The 16,092-nt window shown below is 47.0% G+C and overlaps 1 protein-coding gene across 3 annotated transcripts in view; it reads right to left on the bottom strand.

Annotated features, from left to right (window-relative positions):
- The window catches only part of usp43a (ubiquitin specific peptidase 43a), a 223,712-nt gene that overhangs the window by 19,333 nt on the left and 188,287 nt on the right, over window positions 1–16,092 (bottom strand). For all 3 annotated transcript variants that reach the window (XM_052129543.1, XM_052129541.1, XM_052129542.1), the window contains 2 exons: window positions 15,246–15,354; window positions 6,695–6,795 (listed from right to left, as the gene is read on the bottom strand). In XM_052129543.1, coding sequence (XP_051985503.1) covers window positions 6,695–6,795; window positions 15,246–15,354 — 210 coding nt within the window. The remainder of the gene's footprint in view (window positions 1–6,694; window positions 6,796–15,245; window positions 15,355–16,092) is intronic.

The raw sequence follows: 16,092 nt of genomic DNA, 5'->3' as shown, positions 1-16,092 counted from the left end.
ATTTTATTCCTTTTATTCACTGTACAGCACTTTGGTAAACCTCAGTTTTTCAATGTGCTTTATAAATAAACTTTGATTGATTGGTTGATTGATCGCTAATATGTTAAACAAACCTTTTGGTTACTTTGCAAGCACACCTGTGAACATGAGGGGAACTGACTTAATACATTCACCTTGGGAACAACAAGTTTATTATAAGTAATAATAAAATTGCTAAAAAAAACTTAAATTAGTTTTAAGAAAAGTTCACTTGTTTGCAGATGGTTTGATATTTTATGTAATGCAATGACATTATTATATATAAAAAAGTGGCTTTATTGTTTAAAATACTTTTTTGGGCCACTGTATACTGAATTATTATCATATTCATATACCACAATATTTATATGGTAATCCAAGGTACCATGGCACCTTGATATATATCCAAAAAACATGGCAACATAATGGTACATTTTGATACACAAGCATATTTCTGTTACACAAGAGAATGGCTCATATTTCATCTAGTTTCATACATAATCTGCTCTAAAGAAACAAATTCCACTCTTACCTCCTCAATTTTTTATATTGTAACTAGAACACGTTCTCAAATAGAAACGTCATAATTCAGTTATATTCACCACAGAGGGTGGAAAACAGCCCAGAATAGCATGCACAGGAGTGAATGAGGCTGGCGTCATGACGATGGAACTCAGTTTTAAGCTCTTTAAATTCAGAAATGGATCATTGGCTTTTTAAAGGCTTTTGAGGCTGTGTATGTTACACCTACAGTGGGATCAGTGCAGAGAGGACATGGTGTTCACGTACTGAGTTTGTCTCTCCAGAGCCTCTCACAACTATGATGCAGTGGAGAGGATACAATTAGCCAAAAATAGGTTAAAATACTGTGATGTGGGTTTTTGGAGACCAATTAAAAAGTTTAAAGGAGCTGGAGACATCAACTTTAGAGCCACTGATGAGAAGTTTGGCACATGGTGGACTGAAAACATACTGTATCAAGGAATTTAGTTTCATACAGAGAGGGTACATTTTTATTTTTTGTGTGAGCAGCATGAAAATGAAAATACTCAAATTTCATTTAGTTTGTAGTTTCATACATAAACTGTTTCCAAAGGTTATGTCCACACTGAAAGTCTGTCATTCGAAATCTAATTTAAAGAAATAGTTAAGCCAAAAATATACAGTACTGTGCAAAAGTTTTAGGCACTTGTGAAAACTTGCATAGTGTGGATGTCTTCAAAAATAATGCCATAAATAGTTTTCATATATCAATTAACATCATACAAGGTGCAATAAACATAAAACAAGCTAAATCAATATTTGGTGTGACAAAATTTGCCTTCAAAACGCACCAATTCTCCTAGGTACACCTGTACACAGTTCCCCGTCTGTCGCTCACTTCGACGTTGTGTTGAAGAAGCGACACAAGGGGTCTCTCTTGAGCGCCGGCAAAACCATGGATCGGACAACCTGTAAGATGTCTCGGAGTGACACATGACAAGAAATGCTCTTAGTCATGCTCTTACTCTCTGCACTGATCCCACAAAGACACATGCTTGAAGAAACACACTTTATTATATTTTTAAAAACGGACAAAAGAAAAGCCATCAATGCTCATGTCTGATTCTCTGTTTGTGTTCGTGCAGCACAAGCCTGTCATGTAGAACAAGCACATGTAAAGAGTTCTCACTATCAATTTCATTCATCTGAAAACTGTTTGCAAGAACATGTTCACAATGAACAATGTCATCAGTGAGAATGCAGCAAATTATCTCCGATCATCTCGGGAGGTGCTTTGAGTTTAATTCACTTTATTTCCTCACGGTTCACATGCAATGCAGATTCCTACATGATCCAAATGTATAGTAGTGTGCCGTTCATGAACGATTTGTTCATTTTGAATGTCTAGGTTACGAATGTAACCTCCGTTCCCCGATGGAGGGAACGAGACGTTGTGTCGGAGAAGCGACACTAGGCGACCGAAGGGCAGCTTAAACTTACCCAAGGAAAACGCGGGTCCACTCGTAAGGGGACAGGGGGGAGTCCGCGTAGGAGTCCTCACCCTGTGGAGCACCTATTCCAGTACAAATACTACAGTTCATTCAGGATTTTTCTGAGGAGCCGGAAATGGTCCGGCCACTACAGCGGCTCGGCTCAGCGACGTGGCCGGGAAGGACACAACGTCTCGTTCCCTCCATCGGGGAACGGAGGTTACATTCGTAACCTAGACGTTCCCCTTCTGTCGCTCTCTCCACGTTGTGTCAGAGAAGCGACACTAGGGGTCCAATTTAAATTACGCCATGCGCTGAGCTGTGTACGTGGTCTGACACAGGAGCGGGCAGGTGTTTTTTACGTACCAGACGACCAGCTGTATCAGACTACACGTACCCTTCCCCAATGCTCCACAAAAGTCGTCGGAATCCTTTTGGTTACCCTGACAGGGGAACAAGGCGACGCTTGCCAACCTGGGAACGGGCCAAGCCTGGCTGGGCCTCTTTTCTCTCTGTTTCTCGCATAGAGCAATAGCCATCGGGGCCCTTACACACACTGAGGGAAGGGGGTCTTACCCAATTTCCTATTTTTTAAGGGGGAAAAGACCCTGCGGAGACCACCCCTACCCAGCTGGTGAGGTAAGGTGGTGAATACATCACATGTGTTTTTAGGCGACACGTGGAAGTGGCGCGGTGGTAGATCCAGCCTCAGCGAGGGGGGAGTTGCTACACATGGCGACCGAAGGGCAGCTGAAACTTATCCAAGGAAAACGCGGGTCCACTCGTAAGGGGACAGGGGGAGTCCGCGTAGGAGTCCTCACCCTGTGGAGCACCTATTCCAGTACAGGGTAGATTTGAGTACCCGCAGTGGATTGGGTCGGCAAGTTCCTACGCCGAACTGCGGACCCATGAGGGCTAGGGAGGAATCGACCAGGGATTCGAGTTGAGTGGAATCTCCTGAGAAAAAATATGCACAGTTTTACCTCAAGCGAGGGAAAGGGCGTATATGCAAGCGATTCACCCGGCCAGCCCATCAGCGTGTTACCGAGTTCTACTGGCTCGGACCTGAGAAAACACGGGATGAAACTGACTCAACCCTGAGATTGTAGTATCTCGTAAACGTGTTGGGTGTCGCCCAACCCGCTGCTCTACAAATGTCGCCGAGGGTAGTGAGAGCGGAGGAGCGAGGAAGCTAGGCTTGCTCCGCTCGTCATGCACGTCCGGGAAGAAAGGAACCGGGAGGGGGTGCGTGGCTGTGAGCGGCGCACATGCCCGTGGAACCAATCAAATAGCCGTGAGGGGGAGGGGGACGGGATTTTCCGGTCCAACCTCACGCTCGCGGTACCCGGGGAAGCATATCGGACCTCTGTGCATCTGGCTCAGACTGGGCGAGCAGACGCATTAATTTTCTATTGTGTTGAGTTCAGGGCTTTGTGATGGTCACACAAATACCTTGACTTTGTTGGCCTTAAGCTACTTTGCCACAATTTTGGAGGTATGCTTGGTGTCATTGTCCATTTGGAAGACCCATTTGCGACTGAGCTTTAACTCCCTGGTTGATGTCTTGCTTCAATATATCCACATAATTTTCCTTCTTCGTGATGCCATCTATTTTGTGAAGTGCACCAGTCCAATCTGCAGCAAAGCATCCCAACAATATGATGCTGAAACCCCATGATTCACAGTTGGGATGGAGTTCTTTTGCTTGCAAGACTCACCCTTTTTCCTTCAAACATAACCATGGCCATTATGGCCAAACAGTTACATTTTTGTTTAATCAAACCAGAGGACATTTCTTCAAAAAGTAAGATCTTTGTCCGCATGTACACTTGCAAACTGTAGTCTGGCTTTATGGCGGTGTTGGAGCAGTGGCATCTTCCTTGATGCCTTTCAGCAGCCTTTCAGGTTATGTCAATATAGGACTCGTTTTACTGTGGATATAGATACTTGTCTACCTGTTTCCACCAGCATCTTCACAAGGTCCTTTGCTGTTGTTCTGGGATTGATTTGCACTTTTTGCACCAAACTAAGTTAATCTCTAGGAGACAGAATGTGTCTTCTTCCTGAGCGGTATGATGGTTGCGTGGTCCCATAGTGTTTATACTTGCGTACTTTTGTTTGTACAGAAGGTACCATGTGCCACCGTGGTACCATCAGGCATTTGGAAATTGCTCCCAAGGATGAACCAGCCTTTTTTCTGAAGGCTTGGCTGATTTTTTTGGATTTTCCCATGATATCAAGCAAAGAGTTACTGAATTTGAAGGTAGGCCATAAAATACCTCCACAGGTACACCTCCATCTGACTCCAATTAGCCTATCAGAAGCTAAATTAAGCTTGACATAATTTTCTGGAATTTTCCAAGCTGGTTAAAGGCACAGTTAACTTAATGTATGTAAACTTCTGACCCACTGGAATTGTGATTTAGTCAATTAAAACTGAAACAATCTGTAAACAATTGTTGAAAAAAGTACTTGTGTTATGCACAAAGAAGATTTCCTAAACGACTTGCCAAAACTATAGTTTGCTAATATGAAATCTGTGTAGTTAAAAAATTAGTTTTAATGACTTCAACCTAAGTGTATGTAAACTTCTGATTTCAACTGTATTTATATATAACTCTGCAAAAAACAGGACACTGTATTTTAAAGATAATTTAAAAAAAATCCAAATAACTTTACAGATCTTTATTCTAAAGGGTTTAAACAATGTGTTTCATGCTTGTTCAATGAACCATAAACAATTAATGAACATGTACCTGTGGAATGGTCGTTAAGACACTAACAGCTTACAGACAGTCAGCAATTAAGGTCACAGTTATAAAAACGTAGGACACTAAAAATACATTTCTACTTAATCTGACTATAAGAAAAAGATGCACAGGGTCCCTGCTCATCTGCGTGAACGTGCCTTAGGCATGCTGCATGGAGGCATGAGGACTGCAGATGTGGCCAGGGCAATAAATTGCAATGTCCATACTGTGAGACACCTAAGATAGCACTACAGGGAGACAGGAAGGACAGCTGATCATCCTCACAGTGGCAGACCACATGTAACAACACCAGCACAGGATCGGTACATCCGAATATCACACCTGCGGGACAGGTACAGGATGGCAACAACAACTGCCTGAGTTACACCGGGAATGCACAACCCCTCCATCAGTGCTGAGACTGTTCGCAATAGGCTGAGATAGGCTGGACTGAGGGCTTGTAGACCTGTTGTAAGGCAGGTCGTTACCAGACATCACCGGCATCAACGTCGCAAATGGGCACAAACCCACCTTTGCCGGACCAGACAGGACAGGCAAAAAGTGCTCTTCACTGACGAGTCACAGTTTTGTCGTACCAGGGGTGATTGTCGGACACACGTTTACCGTCGAAGAATGATTGATACACCGAGGCCTGTACTCTGGAGTGGGATCAATTTGGAGGTGGAGGGTCCGTCATGGGCAGTGTGTAACAGCATCATCGGACTGAACATTTTGTCATTGCAGGCAACTCAACGCTGTACGTTACAGGGAAGACATCCTCCTCCCTCATGTGGTACCCTTCCTGTAGGCCACTTTTACCTCTGTCCACTAATTTTGTTGACAAGATGACATAGGCCACTTTTTGACCAATGGCGTTTGAGATTGGGTCCATGGGCGGGACTTTACATCCAAAACTGTGAAGGACCCTGGGAAACTGAGTCCAATGTCTCACCTTTGCTCTTAGAACAAAGGGCCATGCGGTGTCTGCTGCCATTTTAATTGGGCAAGGCCCTACAACTGAACTTCCCACTGAAATTGCCGGGACCTTATTCTCGGCTCCTCAGCACAAAATTGAATGAGCGGTATACACATCCCCTCCTTTTATACCATATGTCAGGGGGAGGGTCATGCAAATACCACTCGCCAATTCCCATTGGCCTTTTATCAAAGATCAGAGGTGTCTCAGGCTCTCAAGAGTGACCCTTATGTCACTGCATTGACACAACGTCGAGTGAGTGACAGATAGGGAACTCGGATGATCACTCTGAATAATTGTAGTGAGCAGAATAACATCTCAGTATACACAACACATCAAACCTTGAGGCGGATGGGCTACAACAGCAGAAGACCACGTCAGGAAATGTATTAGCACCACAGTGTTCCTAATAAAGTCCTTATTGAGTGTAAATACATACAAACACACATATATACATACGTATGTCTGAAAATTAAAGTGGCTGGTGGGCAAAAAGTTAATTTCATACCCTGATCATATGCTTTCAGAAGTCTTGGAATCTGACACACAAGTCGCAAAGACTACGTTGATTATACTTTTGTATGCTTTTTAACACTTGAAAGCAGAGTCACTATCCACTGCCACTGTACTGAAAAAAGAGGGACTAGGACATTATTCACAATTTCTCCTTTTGTGTTTAGTAGAAGAAAACATTTACATAGGTTTGGAATGACATGGTTGTGAGTATATGAAGACAGAATTTTCATTTTTGGGTGAACTATTACTTTAAATTAGATTTTGAATACAGATTTTGCTGTCATTAAAACATTGGGACATACAAATAATTTTAGTTATTTTTAAAGTTAATTTCTTAATTCAGCTTTTCATTTAAATTGTTATGCTAATAATATAATTTGTAATAAAATATATTCAAAATAATTTTAAACCCCACTGTATATTCACTATTTTGTTTTTCTGATGTGGTTTGGTTGGCTCACCTGTCCACGGTTGGATGGCACAGTGGTCGGCTGTCGTGAGGAGACAGGTAACTGCAGGAAGCTGACCCACCCACCACATGGATCTTAAATGGTTCACTTGTCTGTTAGGATAAAATAAAGTGACTTTTCACAAATACAATGCAAAGTTTTTTTTTTTTTGTTATAAAAATTTGTATTGATTCTTAAATTAACATAAAGAAAAAACAACATATACATATATATATATATATAGTGAATCAATCACTTTTAACATTAAACCCCCACAATATCCCCTACCCCTACCAAACACCCCTGTTGTCAATAGAAAATTGACACATAAAAAACAAAACCAAAACAACAACAACAACAAAAAAATACATTATTCTAAATATAAAATAAATACTTATAAAATAATATATGTAAAAAAAAAACTAACTCTAAATTACTAACTCCACCACCCCTCATCGAGATTCCCCCCAAAATGCTAAGTACTTTCCCCATTTCTTATTGAAAAAATCACTAACTCCCAATCCTTCTGCTTAACCCCTCCGCTAAGGCAGCCACCCTTCCCATCTCCGCGCACCACTCTGGGAACGAGGGTGCCCCATCTGACTTCCATCCCCTCAAAATAACCTGCCTACCAATCTTCACACTGGCCAAAACCCAATTTTTTTATGTACTTATCCTCCAAATTTATGACCTCCCATCTCCCAATATACAGAGTCTGGGGCAGAACGAGATTTAAGTGTTCAACACATCACACACAAAACGTTTGGTTAACGTATGTAACCTCCGTTCCCCGAGGAACGGAGTATTTAAGCGGGGCATATACCGAAGTTTAGTCAGGATTTTTCTGAGGAGCCGGAAATGGTCCGGCCACAACAGTGGCTCGGTTCAGCGACATGGCGGAGGAAAGACACAACGTGTCGTTCCCTCCCTCGGGGAACGGAGGTTACATACGTAACCAAACATTCCCCTTCTGTCGCTCTCTCCACGTTGTGTCGGAGAAGCGACACTAGGGGACCCATTCCAATCTTGCCATGTGCTGAACCGTGTACGTGAACTGCCGATACAGAGGCGGGCAGGGATTCATCCAGTGCCACGCATCGTCTGTACCCGGCTGCACGTACCCTTCCCCAATGCCCCATACGAACATCGGGATCCTTCTAGTTACCCTGAGAGGGGAACAAGGCGATGTTTGCCAACATGGGAATGGGCCAGCCTGGCTGGGCCTCTTTTCTCTCTATGTTTCTCGCATACAGCAATCACGGCCGGGGCCCTTACACGCATATAGGGAAGGGGGTCTTACCCAGACCCTGCGGAGACCACACCTGCCCTTTTTCTTGGGGAGGAAAAGTGGTAGACACGGCCGTCTTAGGGCTCGTGTGGAAAGTATGGTGCAGTGGTAGATCCAGCCTCGAAAGGGGGGAGTTGCTACAGCACGGCGACCGGGGCAGCTGTAACTGCCTAAGGGAGACACGGGGGTCCGCTCGTAAGGGGACAGAACCGTGGAAATACACACAGGGGGAGTCCGAGCAGGAGGCCTTACCTGTGGAGCACCTATACCAGTACAGGGTAGCCATCTGGGTACCCGCAGTGGCTTGGGTCGGCGAGTTCCTCTGCTGAACCACGGACCCGGAGGGCTGGGGTGGAATCGACCAGGGTCCCGACTCGGAGTGGGGCACCCTGGGAAAAAAGGCGCACTACTTAACCTTGACGTCAGTAAAAGGGCACTGGGCGCAAGCGATCCACCCGGCCGGTCGGTCTACGTGTTACCGAGTTCTACGGGCTCGGACCTGACAAAACATGAGACGCAACCGACTCAACGCGGAGGTTGTAAAACCTCGCGAAGGTGTTGGGTGTTGCCCAACCCGCGTCTCTACAGATGTCTTCTAGGGAGGTGCCCTTGGCCAGTGCCCACGAGGACGCAACACCCCTTGTTGAGTGAGCTCGGACCCGCAAGGGTAGGGGCACGGCCTGGGTGTGATAAGCCAGTGTGATGGCGTCAACAACCCAGTGGGCGAGCCTCTGTTTGGAGATGGCATTCCCTTTCTGCCGTCCCCCAAAGCAGACAAAGAGCTGCTCAGAGCGTCTGGTGCTCTGTGTGCGGTCCAGGTAAATGTGCAGGGTGCGCACTGGACATAGCAACGAAAGGGCTGGGTCTGCCTCCTCCCGGGGCAGCGCTTGAAGGTTCACTACCTGATCTCGGAATGGTGTGGTAGGAACCTTGGGCACATAGCCCAGTCGCGGTCTTAGGATCACAGACGTATCTGCCGGACCGAACTCCAGGCAAGTGTCGCTGACAGAGAACGCTTGCAGGTCCCCGAACCTCTTGATAGAGGCGAGCGTGATCAGCAGGGCCGTCTTAAGAGAAAGAGCCCTGAGTCCAATTGATTCAAGCGGCTCGAAGGGGGTCTCTGGAGTCCTGCCAAGACTACCGAGAGATCCCAGGAGGGAACTAGGCCTGGCCGGGAGGGATTCAACCTCCGGGCGCCTCTCAGGAACCTGAGGATCAGGTCGTGCTTACCCAAAGACTTGCCGTCTACAGGATCGTGGTGGGCGGCAATGGCGGAAACATACACCTTGAGGGTGGACGGGGACAGCCTCCTGTCCAGCCTCTCCTGTAGGAACAGGAGCACTGACCTAATCGCGCATCTCTGCGGGTCTTCAGTTCGGGAAGAACACCAATCTGCGAACAAGCGCCACTTTAGGGCGTAAAGGTGCCTGGTAGAGGGGGCCCTGGCTTGGTTAATTGTATTCATAGCGGTCGGCTGGTAAGCCGGCTAGCTCTTCCGCATCCCGTCCAGGGACCAGACGTGGAGGTTCCAGAGGTCTGGGCGCGGGTGCCAGAGCGTGCCCCGTCCCAGAGAGAGGAGGTCCTTTCTCAGGGGAATTCGCCAGGGAGGAGCTGTCGCGAGAAGTCTGAGTTCCGAGAACCAAGTCCGAGTGGGCCAGTAGGGGGCCACTAACGTGACTCACTCCTCGTCCTCCCTGACCTTGCACAGCACCGGTGCAAGAAGGCTCACTGGGGGAAATGCGTACTTGCGCAGCCTCGAGGGCCAGCTGTGTGCCAGCGCGTCTGTCCCAAGGGGAGCCTCTGTTAGGGTGTACCAGAGTGGGCAGTGGGAGGTTTCCTGGGAGGCAAACAGGTCTACCTGGGCCTTGCCAAACCGTTCCCAAATCAGCTGGACCGACTGGGGGTGAAGCCTCCACTCTCCGCCGGGAAGGCGTTGTCGTGCTAGCGCGTCCGCTACGACGTTGAGTTTGCCGGGGATGTGAGTGGCACGCAGCGACCTGAGTCGCTGATGGCTCCATAAGAGGAGACGGCGGGCGAGTTGTGACGTACGCCGCCTTGGCGATTTATGTATGCTGTCCGATCTCATGAGGACGTGTTTGTCCCGAACTAATGGGAGGAACTTCCTGAGAGCGTGAAGGATGGTCAGCAACTCCAGGCAGTTGATGTGCCAAAGCAGCGGGGCCCCTTTCCAACACGGTACCCCACCCGGACCGGGAGGCGTCGGATGTGACCAGAACGCGTCGGGACACCTGCTGCAGGGGCACTCCTGCCCGTAAAAAGCAGAGGTCTGTCCAGGGTCGGAGTGTTTTGAGGCAGGCGGGGGTGATCCTTACCCGATGCGTGCCGTGGTGCCATGCTTGTCTCGGGACTCGAGTCTGGAGCCAGTGCTGGAGTGGTCTCATATGCATCAACCCCAGCGGCGCGACCACCCCGGAGGACGCCATATGCCCCAGGAGCCTCTGTAAAAGTTTTAGAGGGATCACAGTGCCTGGCTTGAAGGAAGCGAGGCAATCCAGCACCGACTGAGCACGCTCGCTCGTGAGACGTGCTGTCATTGAGACTGAGTCTAACTTCAACCCGAGAAAAGAGATGCTCTGAACCGGAGTGAGCTTGCTCTTTTCCCAGTTGACCTGAAGCCTCAAGCAGCTGAGGTGCCGGATCACCTGGTCTCTGTGTGTGCATAGTAACTCTCGAGAGTGTGCTAGGATAAGCCAGTCGTCGAGGTAGTTGAGAATGCGGATGCCGGCTACTCGTAGCGGGGCAAGAGCTGCCTCTGCGACCTTCGTGAAGACGCGAGGGGACAGAGACAGGGGAGAGAGAAAGGGGAGGACTTTGTACTGAAACGCCTGGCCGTCGAACGCGAACCCTAAGAAGGGTCGGTGTCGTGGCAGAATTGAGACGTGGAAGTACGCGTCCTTCAAGTCTACCGCTGCGAACCAATCTAGATGCTGAACGCCAGCCAGAATATTTCTCTGCGTGAGCATTTTGAACGGGAGTTTTAACAAGGCCCAATTGAAAACTCGCAGGTCCAGGATTGGCCGTAAGCCGTTGCCTTTCTTGGGTACAATGAAGTAAGTGCTGTAGAAACCCTTCCTCATTTCGGTTGGAGGGACGGGCTCTACCGCGCCCTTGGCTAAGAGGGTCGCAATTTCCATGCGCAGGGAACTGGCATGCTCGCCGTGTACTGCAGAAAAGCGGACGCCCCTGAAGGGGGGCGGGAGCCGGGCAAACTGAATTGCGTAACCGAGTCGAATGGTCCGGTGCAGCCAGCGTGATGCGTTGGGAAGTGAAAACATCTTTGCCGTGAGAACGGCATTTGCGGGCCAGGTGACCCAGAGGCAAAGGAAATAGCTCTTTTATTGAGAATGTGGGTACCACAGCCCCCATCAGGGGGTGTGGCAAATGAAAAAACAAAGGATTCTCCACCCGGCCCTCCACCGGGGGACGGAGCGGTCTTACCACCTCCGGAGCTAACATCTTCGGCTCTGGGTCGACTGTCTCAGGAACGCTTGGGAGCATTCCGGGTCCTTGAGGGGGTTCGTGAGACAGGGGCGTCACGCCGCCTGCGGGTGCTTCGGCAGCTGGGGCTGAGAGCTGGGCCCGGGTTGGGGCGGAGCAGGAGCTGGTTTCTTCGCCGCAGGGGGACGCCCTCGGCGAGCAGACGGCAGGGCATGATGTGAGAGATGGCCTCCATCTGCTTCTTCACAGCAGAGAACTGTTGGGCGAAGTCCTCGACGGTGTCGCCGAAAAGGCCAATCTGGGAGACAGGTGCGTCTAGGAAGCGGTTCTTGTCGGCCTCACGCATCTCGACCAGATTGAGCCAGAGATGGCATTCCTGGACCACTAGGGTGGCCATCGCCTGTCCGAGTGCCTGCGCTGTGGCCTTCGTCGCTCCCAGGGCGAGGTCGGTCGCTGAGCGCATTTCCTGCAGCACATCAGGATCAGGTCCACCCCCGTGCATGTTTCTGAGTGCTTTGGCCTAGTGGAATTGCAGGAGGGCCATCGCATGCAGGGCAGAGGCAGCGCATCCAGCCGCACTGTAGGCCTTTGCGTTGAGCGAGGATGTTGTCCTACAGGGCTTGGATGGGAATACGGGGCGGCCACGCCAGGAGGTAGGTCTACCGGGGCATAGATGGTACGCAACTGCCCTATCGACCTGGGGAATTGCCCCGTATCCGTGGCGCTCTCCGCCGTCGAGGGTGGTGAGAGTGGAGCGGGTGGCACCTAGACGGGCGGAGAGCGGGGCTCTCCATGTAGATGTCAGCTCGTCATGCACCTCCGGTAAAAACGGGACCGGGGGGATGCGAGGCAGCGAACGGCGCGCTGCCCCCAGGAACCAGTCATCCAACCGTGAAGGCTGTGGGGAGGATGGAGGGTTCCAATCCAATCCCATGCTCACGGCGGCCCGGGAAAGCATGTCAGACATCTGAGCGTCGGCCTCAGCCTGGGCCTGCTGGCCCGAAGGCAGCAGTCCAGGGGAGTCCTCAGCATCAGACATCACACTCTACGATGCAGCGGCGAGCTCATGTGCTTCGGGCTCGGGAGGATAGACAGCCGGGCCGTGAGGCGAGCCGCTATCGCCCTGGCGTGAAGCGGGGACCAGCGAGCGTGTCGGGGAACGGGAGGTTCGCGGGGGGCTACCCGGCGAAACTGCACCCGCTGCCGCCCCCAAATCGCCCCCAGCACCAACCGCATCATCCTCAATCCCGTGGGAAGAAGGAGCAATGCGGGGTGCAGCTGGGGTGGCTTGCTCTCTGTTGAAAGCAAGCCGCGACCGCAACGTGGTCATGGTCATGTTCTTGCAGTGAGAACATGAGCCATCCGCAAACGCCGCCTCGGTGTGATCGCGGCCCAAACACACGAGACAGCGCCTGTGGCCGTCTGAAGCAGAGAGCCCTCTACCGCATCCAGGAACAACACAGGGGTGGAAGGGCATCTTGAAAAAGACGCGTCCTGAAAAGGACGTTCAACACCGCTGTGTTTTGCTCTTTTAGAGAAATTCACTCTTTTAAGGGAAATAACTCTTTTAATACACAGTATGTGTGTGTGTCTGCGCTGTCGAAGCACTCAGGGGCAACAATGCACGCCATGCAATGAGAAGAGAAAGCCGCTGTTGTGCGCCGTCAAGATCCAACAGCATGCAGATCGTCAGAGGAAACAGGAACGTTTTAATGGCGTGTAACTCGCAGCAAACTGCAGACAGACCATCGGCTCCGAAGAAATTTTCTGACTAAACTTCCGTATTTGCCCCGTTTAAATACCTGTATGCCGGGGCGGGGTATGCAAATACTGACTGCCAACTCTCATTGGCCCTTTTCAATAGGTCAGAGGTGAATATCGGCGCTCAAGAGAGACCCCTAGTGTCGCTTCTCCGACACAACGTGGAGAGAGCGACAGAAGGGGAACTTTGCACCTTCAGCCAAAATTCTTGGATCTTACGACACCCCCAAAAAACATTGGTGGTGTCTCCATCTTCTGAATGGCATCGCCAGCAGATGGGTGTGTCCTTAAGACCAAGGCTATACAATTTAGAAGGGTTCCAATAAAATGTATGTAAAATCTTAAATTGCATAAGACGAACCCTTGCATCTCTAGATGGAAACTTAACATTTTTTAGAATCCTAGCCCACACTCCCTCCCCATTACCAAATTTAAATCTTCCTCCCATAATCTTCTGAGAGAATTTAAATACAATGCAAATGTAATGAGTCCCACAGTGTTCAGCTTGATTTAACTACAAAAGAAAATAGATTTGGTTAAAAGAATTTTAAAAAAAGTTATTTGTTTCAATGAGCTAAAAAGGTCCTCTCTTTGTCTGGTAACATAAGCAGCATGAGTTATAGTGGAACTGGGAGAAACATCAAACTTTAAAGATGCAATTTAAAACAGAACAAGAGCAAAATGGAGCTGCACTCAAGCGTAGAGAGTGATAAATTAAAGATTTAATAGGAAAAAAAGAGCAGATGGAAAAAGGCAGCATTGTTTTATTTGAGAAGGTGAGTGTATATTGGTCTTTTAATTTATTATCCACTGAAGACATTACAACAATACAACTCCACTCTCTGCAGTTCTGGCCAACCTGCTGTATTTAACCTTTTAAGAACATTGGTTCTCAACTGGTTTTGCTTCACAACTGAGATTTAACATTGAAGATCAAGTGGCAATCCAAAACAGTAAGGTCAACAGAAATGTTTAACATTTAACTTTAATATTACGTATCATGAAGTGCATAGGCCCAACAACATGCAATTTTTTTTACATGAAATAAACTAGAAAATGTCTTTTGAATTTAGTTTGTTTCATACTATAAGCAGTCAATAATTCAACACACGCTCACACCAAACATTGTGATATACACAAAACATGTTTATCTGCAAGTAAGTAGTTTTGGCTGTATTTTCTTTCAGTTTTGTTTATGTATTTTTAATAATGTAAATCAACCTGTCCATGTTGGTATATACCTAATTTGGCAAGCTTCTACCAAGTGACAAATGGATTTGGTCAGAATACTGTAGTTTGATTGGATGCATGGCCTTAGGCATTGACAACAAAATGTATGGTAGGTATAACTGGTTCTCCAGTTTCAAAGACTGGTTAGAATACATGTCTTAGTGTTTAGATGATAAATTACAATTTTCCACTGCATTTTGTATCTAATGCATATGACTAATGTTCCTTAATTTGATAAATTCTACCGATATTATTTAAAATGTGTTTTGGATTTTAATTAGAGCTCTAGATGAATTATTGACTTTGCAAACTTTTAAAAGAATGTTAAATCTTCAACAAGAATCACTTTTTTGTGTTAAACTGATATTTAAGTGGCTTTCAGAGGGCAGTGTTGGCACACAACCCTTGCAGCTATGTACAGTTTATTGACAGTTCTGGATATTAATACTTAGGAAAAATTAAAAAACACTTTACAATGCATCTAAAAGCAATTGACTGACAAATGGACCCATAACCTCTTAATATAAAGAGCACAGTTGTTCTTATTCAGCAAGTAAATGCAACAGGTGTTTTTCATGGCCTACACTCAAGCACATCTCTCTATTTCTCCCCATCTCCTGTATACAACTCATTAGTCTGTATGATTATCCTCCTCCCATGAGCATATTTAAGCTTGCAGGGAGAGTGGTGTCACAATTACTGATAGGCTTCAGTGATAATAAAAGGATTCTCTATCCTGTAATTACCCACTCTAACCGAAACACTTGCAGCCAACACCAAAAACCCCAGAGACTAAGTGCTAATCTAAGATCAGCTCACACTCACCTTTACAATCATGTTTTTTTTAAATAAGTAAAGCTTGTTGCAGACACTCTTTTGCAGTTGATCCCAAGAAAGAGTCCTTTCTACTCTCATCAGGAAGGGAGGGCCAAACCTGGAGAGAAAAGAGAAAGTCATGCTGCATGTCTGGAGTGATAGAATTACTTTTCATTTTTTGTTGAGCGAGCATAAAGCTGTTTTGCTTTCTCTTAAAGGAAGAGAGCAAACATAATAACAATGCTCCTACCACCCTTTCCGAGTTTCCCTTTTTCTGTTATCATTCAGACAAACTAGTCAATTTCAAGATAACCAGATTACATGTAGTCCAGCCAAAACTCATGCAATTGGCTAAGGCAGAAGGTGACAGAAGCTGACTGTCAATGTTTTGAAAGTGCCACAAAGTGCTTATTGGTAGTTGACATTTTAATCATTCATGCAAGATTTCCAAATCATAAAATATCATACAACTAGCTTCATATGAAAACGTACAGATTTTAGACCAACCAATCAAACAAAAATCATTTTAAATCTATACTATACAGGCATCAAATTTGATCTAGCCTCCTATCTAGCACTTTATGTTAAATTTATTTTATTTATTACTTTTGTCTTAGTGTCATCTTGGACTTACACTAACACCTAGTTGCTTGGATGGAGTATCATTTAATATCAATAGTTTTCATTTTCAGATGCCACTGTAGAAATTTTGTATTCACTGTCAGCCATGATTAATTTATTCAGTGAGTGAAAGTGTCAAATAACAGATTGGTTACTCAGATTATGCGAATTAGTATTCGGCAGGTCATGTGATTATAACATGGCAGCCCCATGTGCAGACCCTCTCTGTGTAGAA

This window comes from Xyrauchen texanus, chromosome 7, assembly GCF_025860055.1.
Source record: "Xyrauchen texanus isolate HMW12.3.18 chromosome 7, RBS_HiC_50CHRs, whole genome shotgun sequence".
Taxonomy (NCBI): domain Eukaryota; kingdom Metazoa; phylum Chordata; class Actinopteri; order Cypriniformes; family Catostomidae; genus Xyrauchen; species Xyrauchen texanus.
Note: the sequence above shows the minus strand (reverse complement) of the source record. Positions and strands in the feature narration are given on the sequence as shown.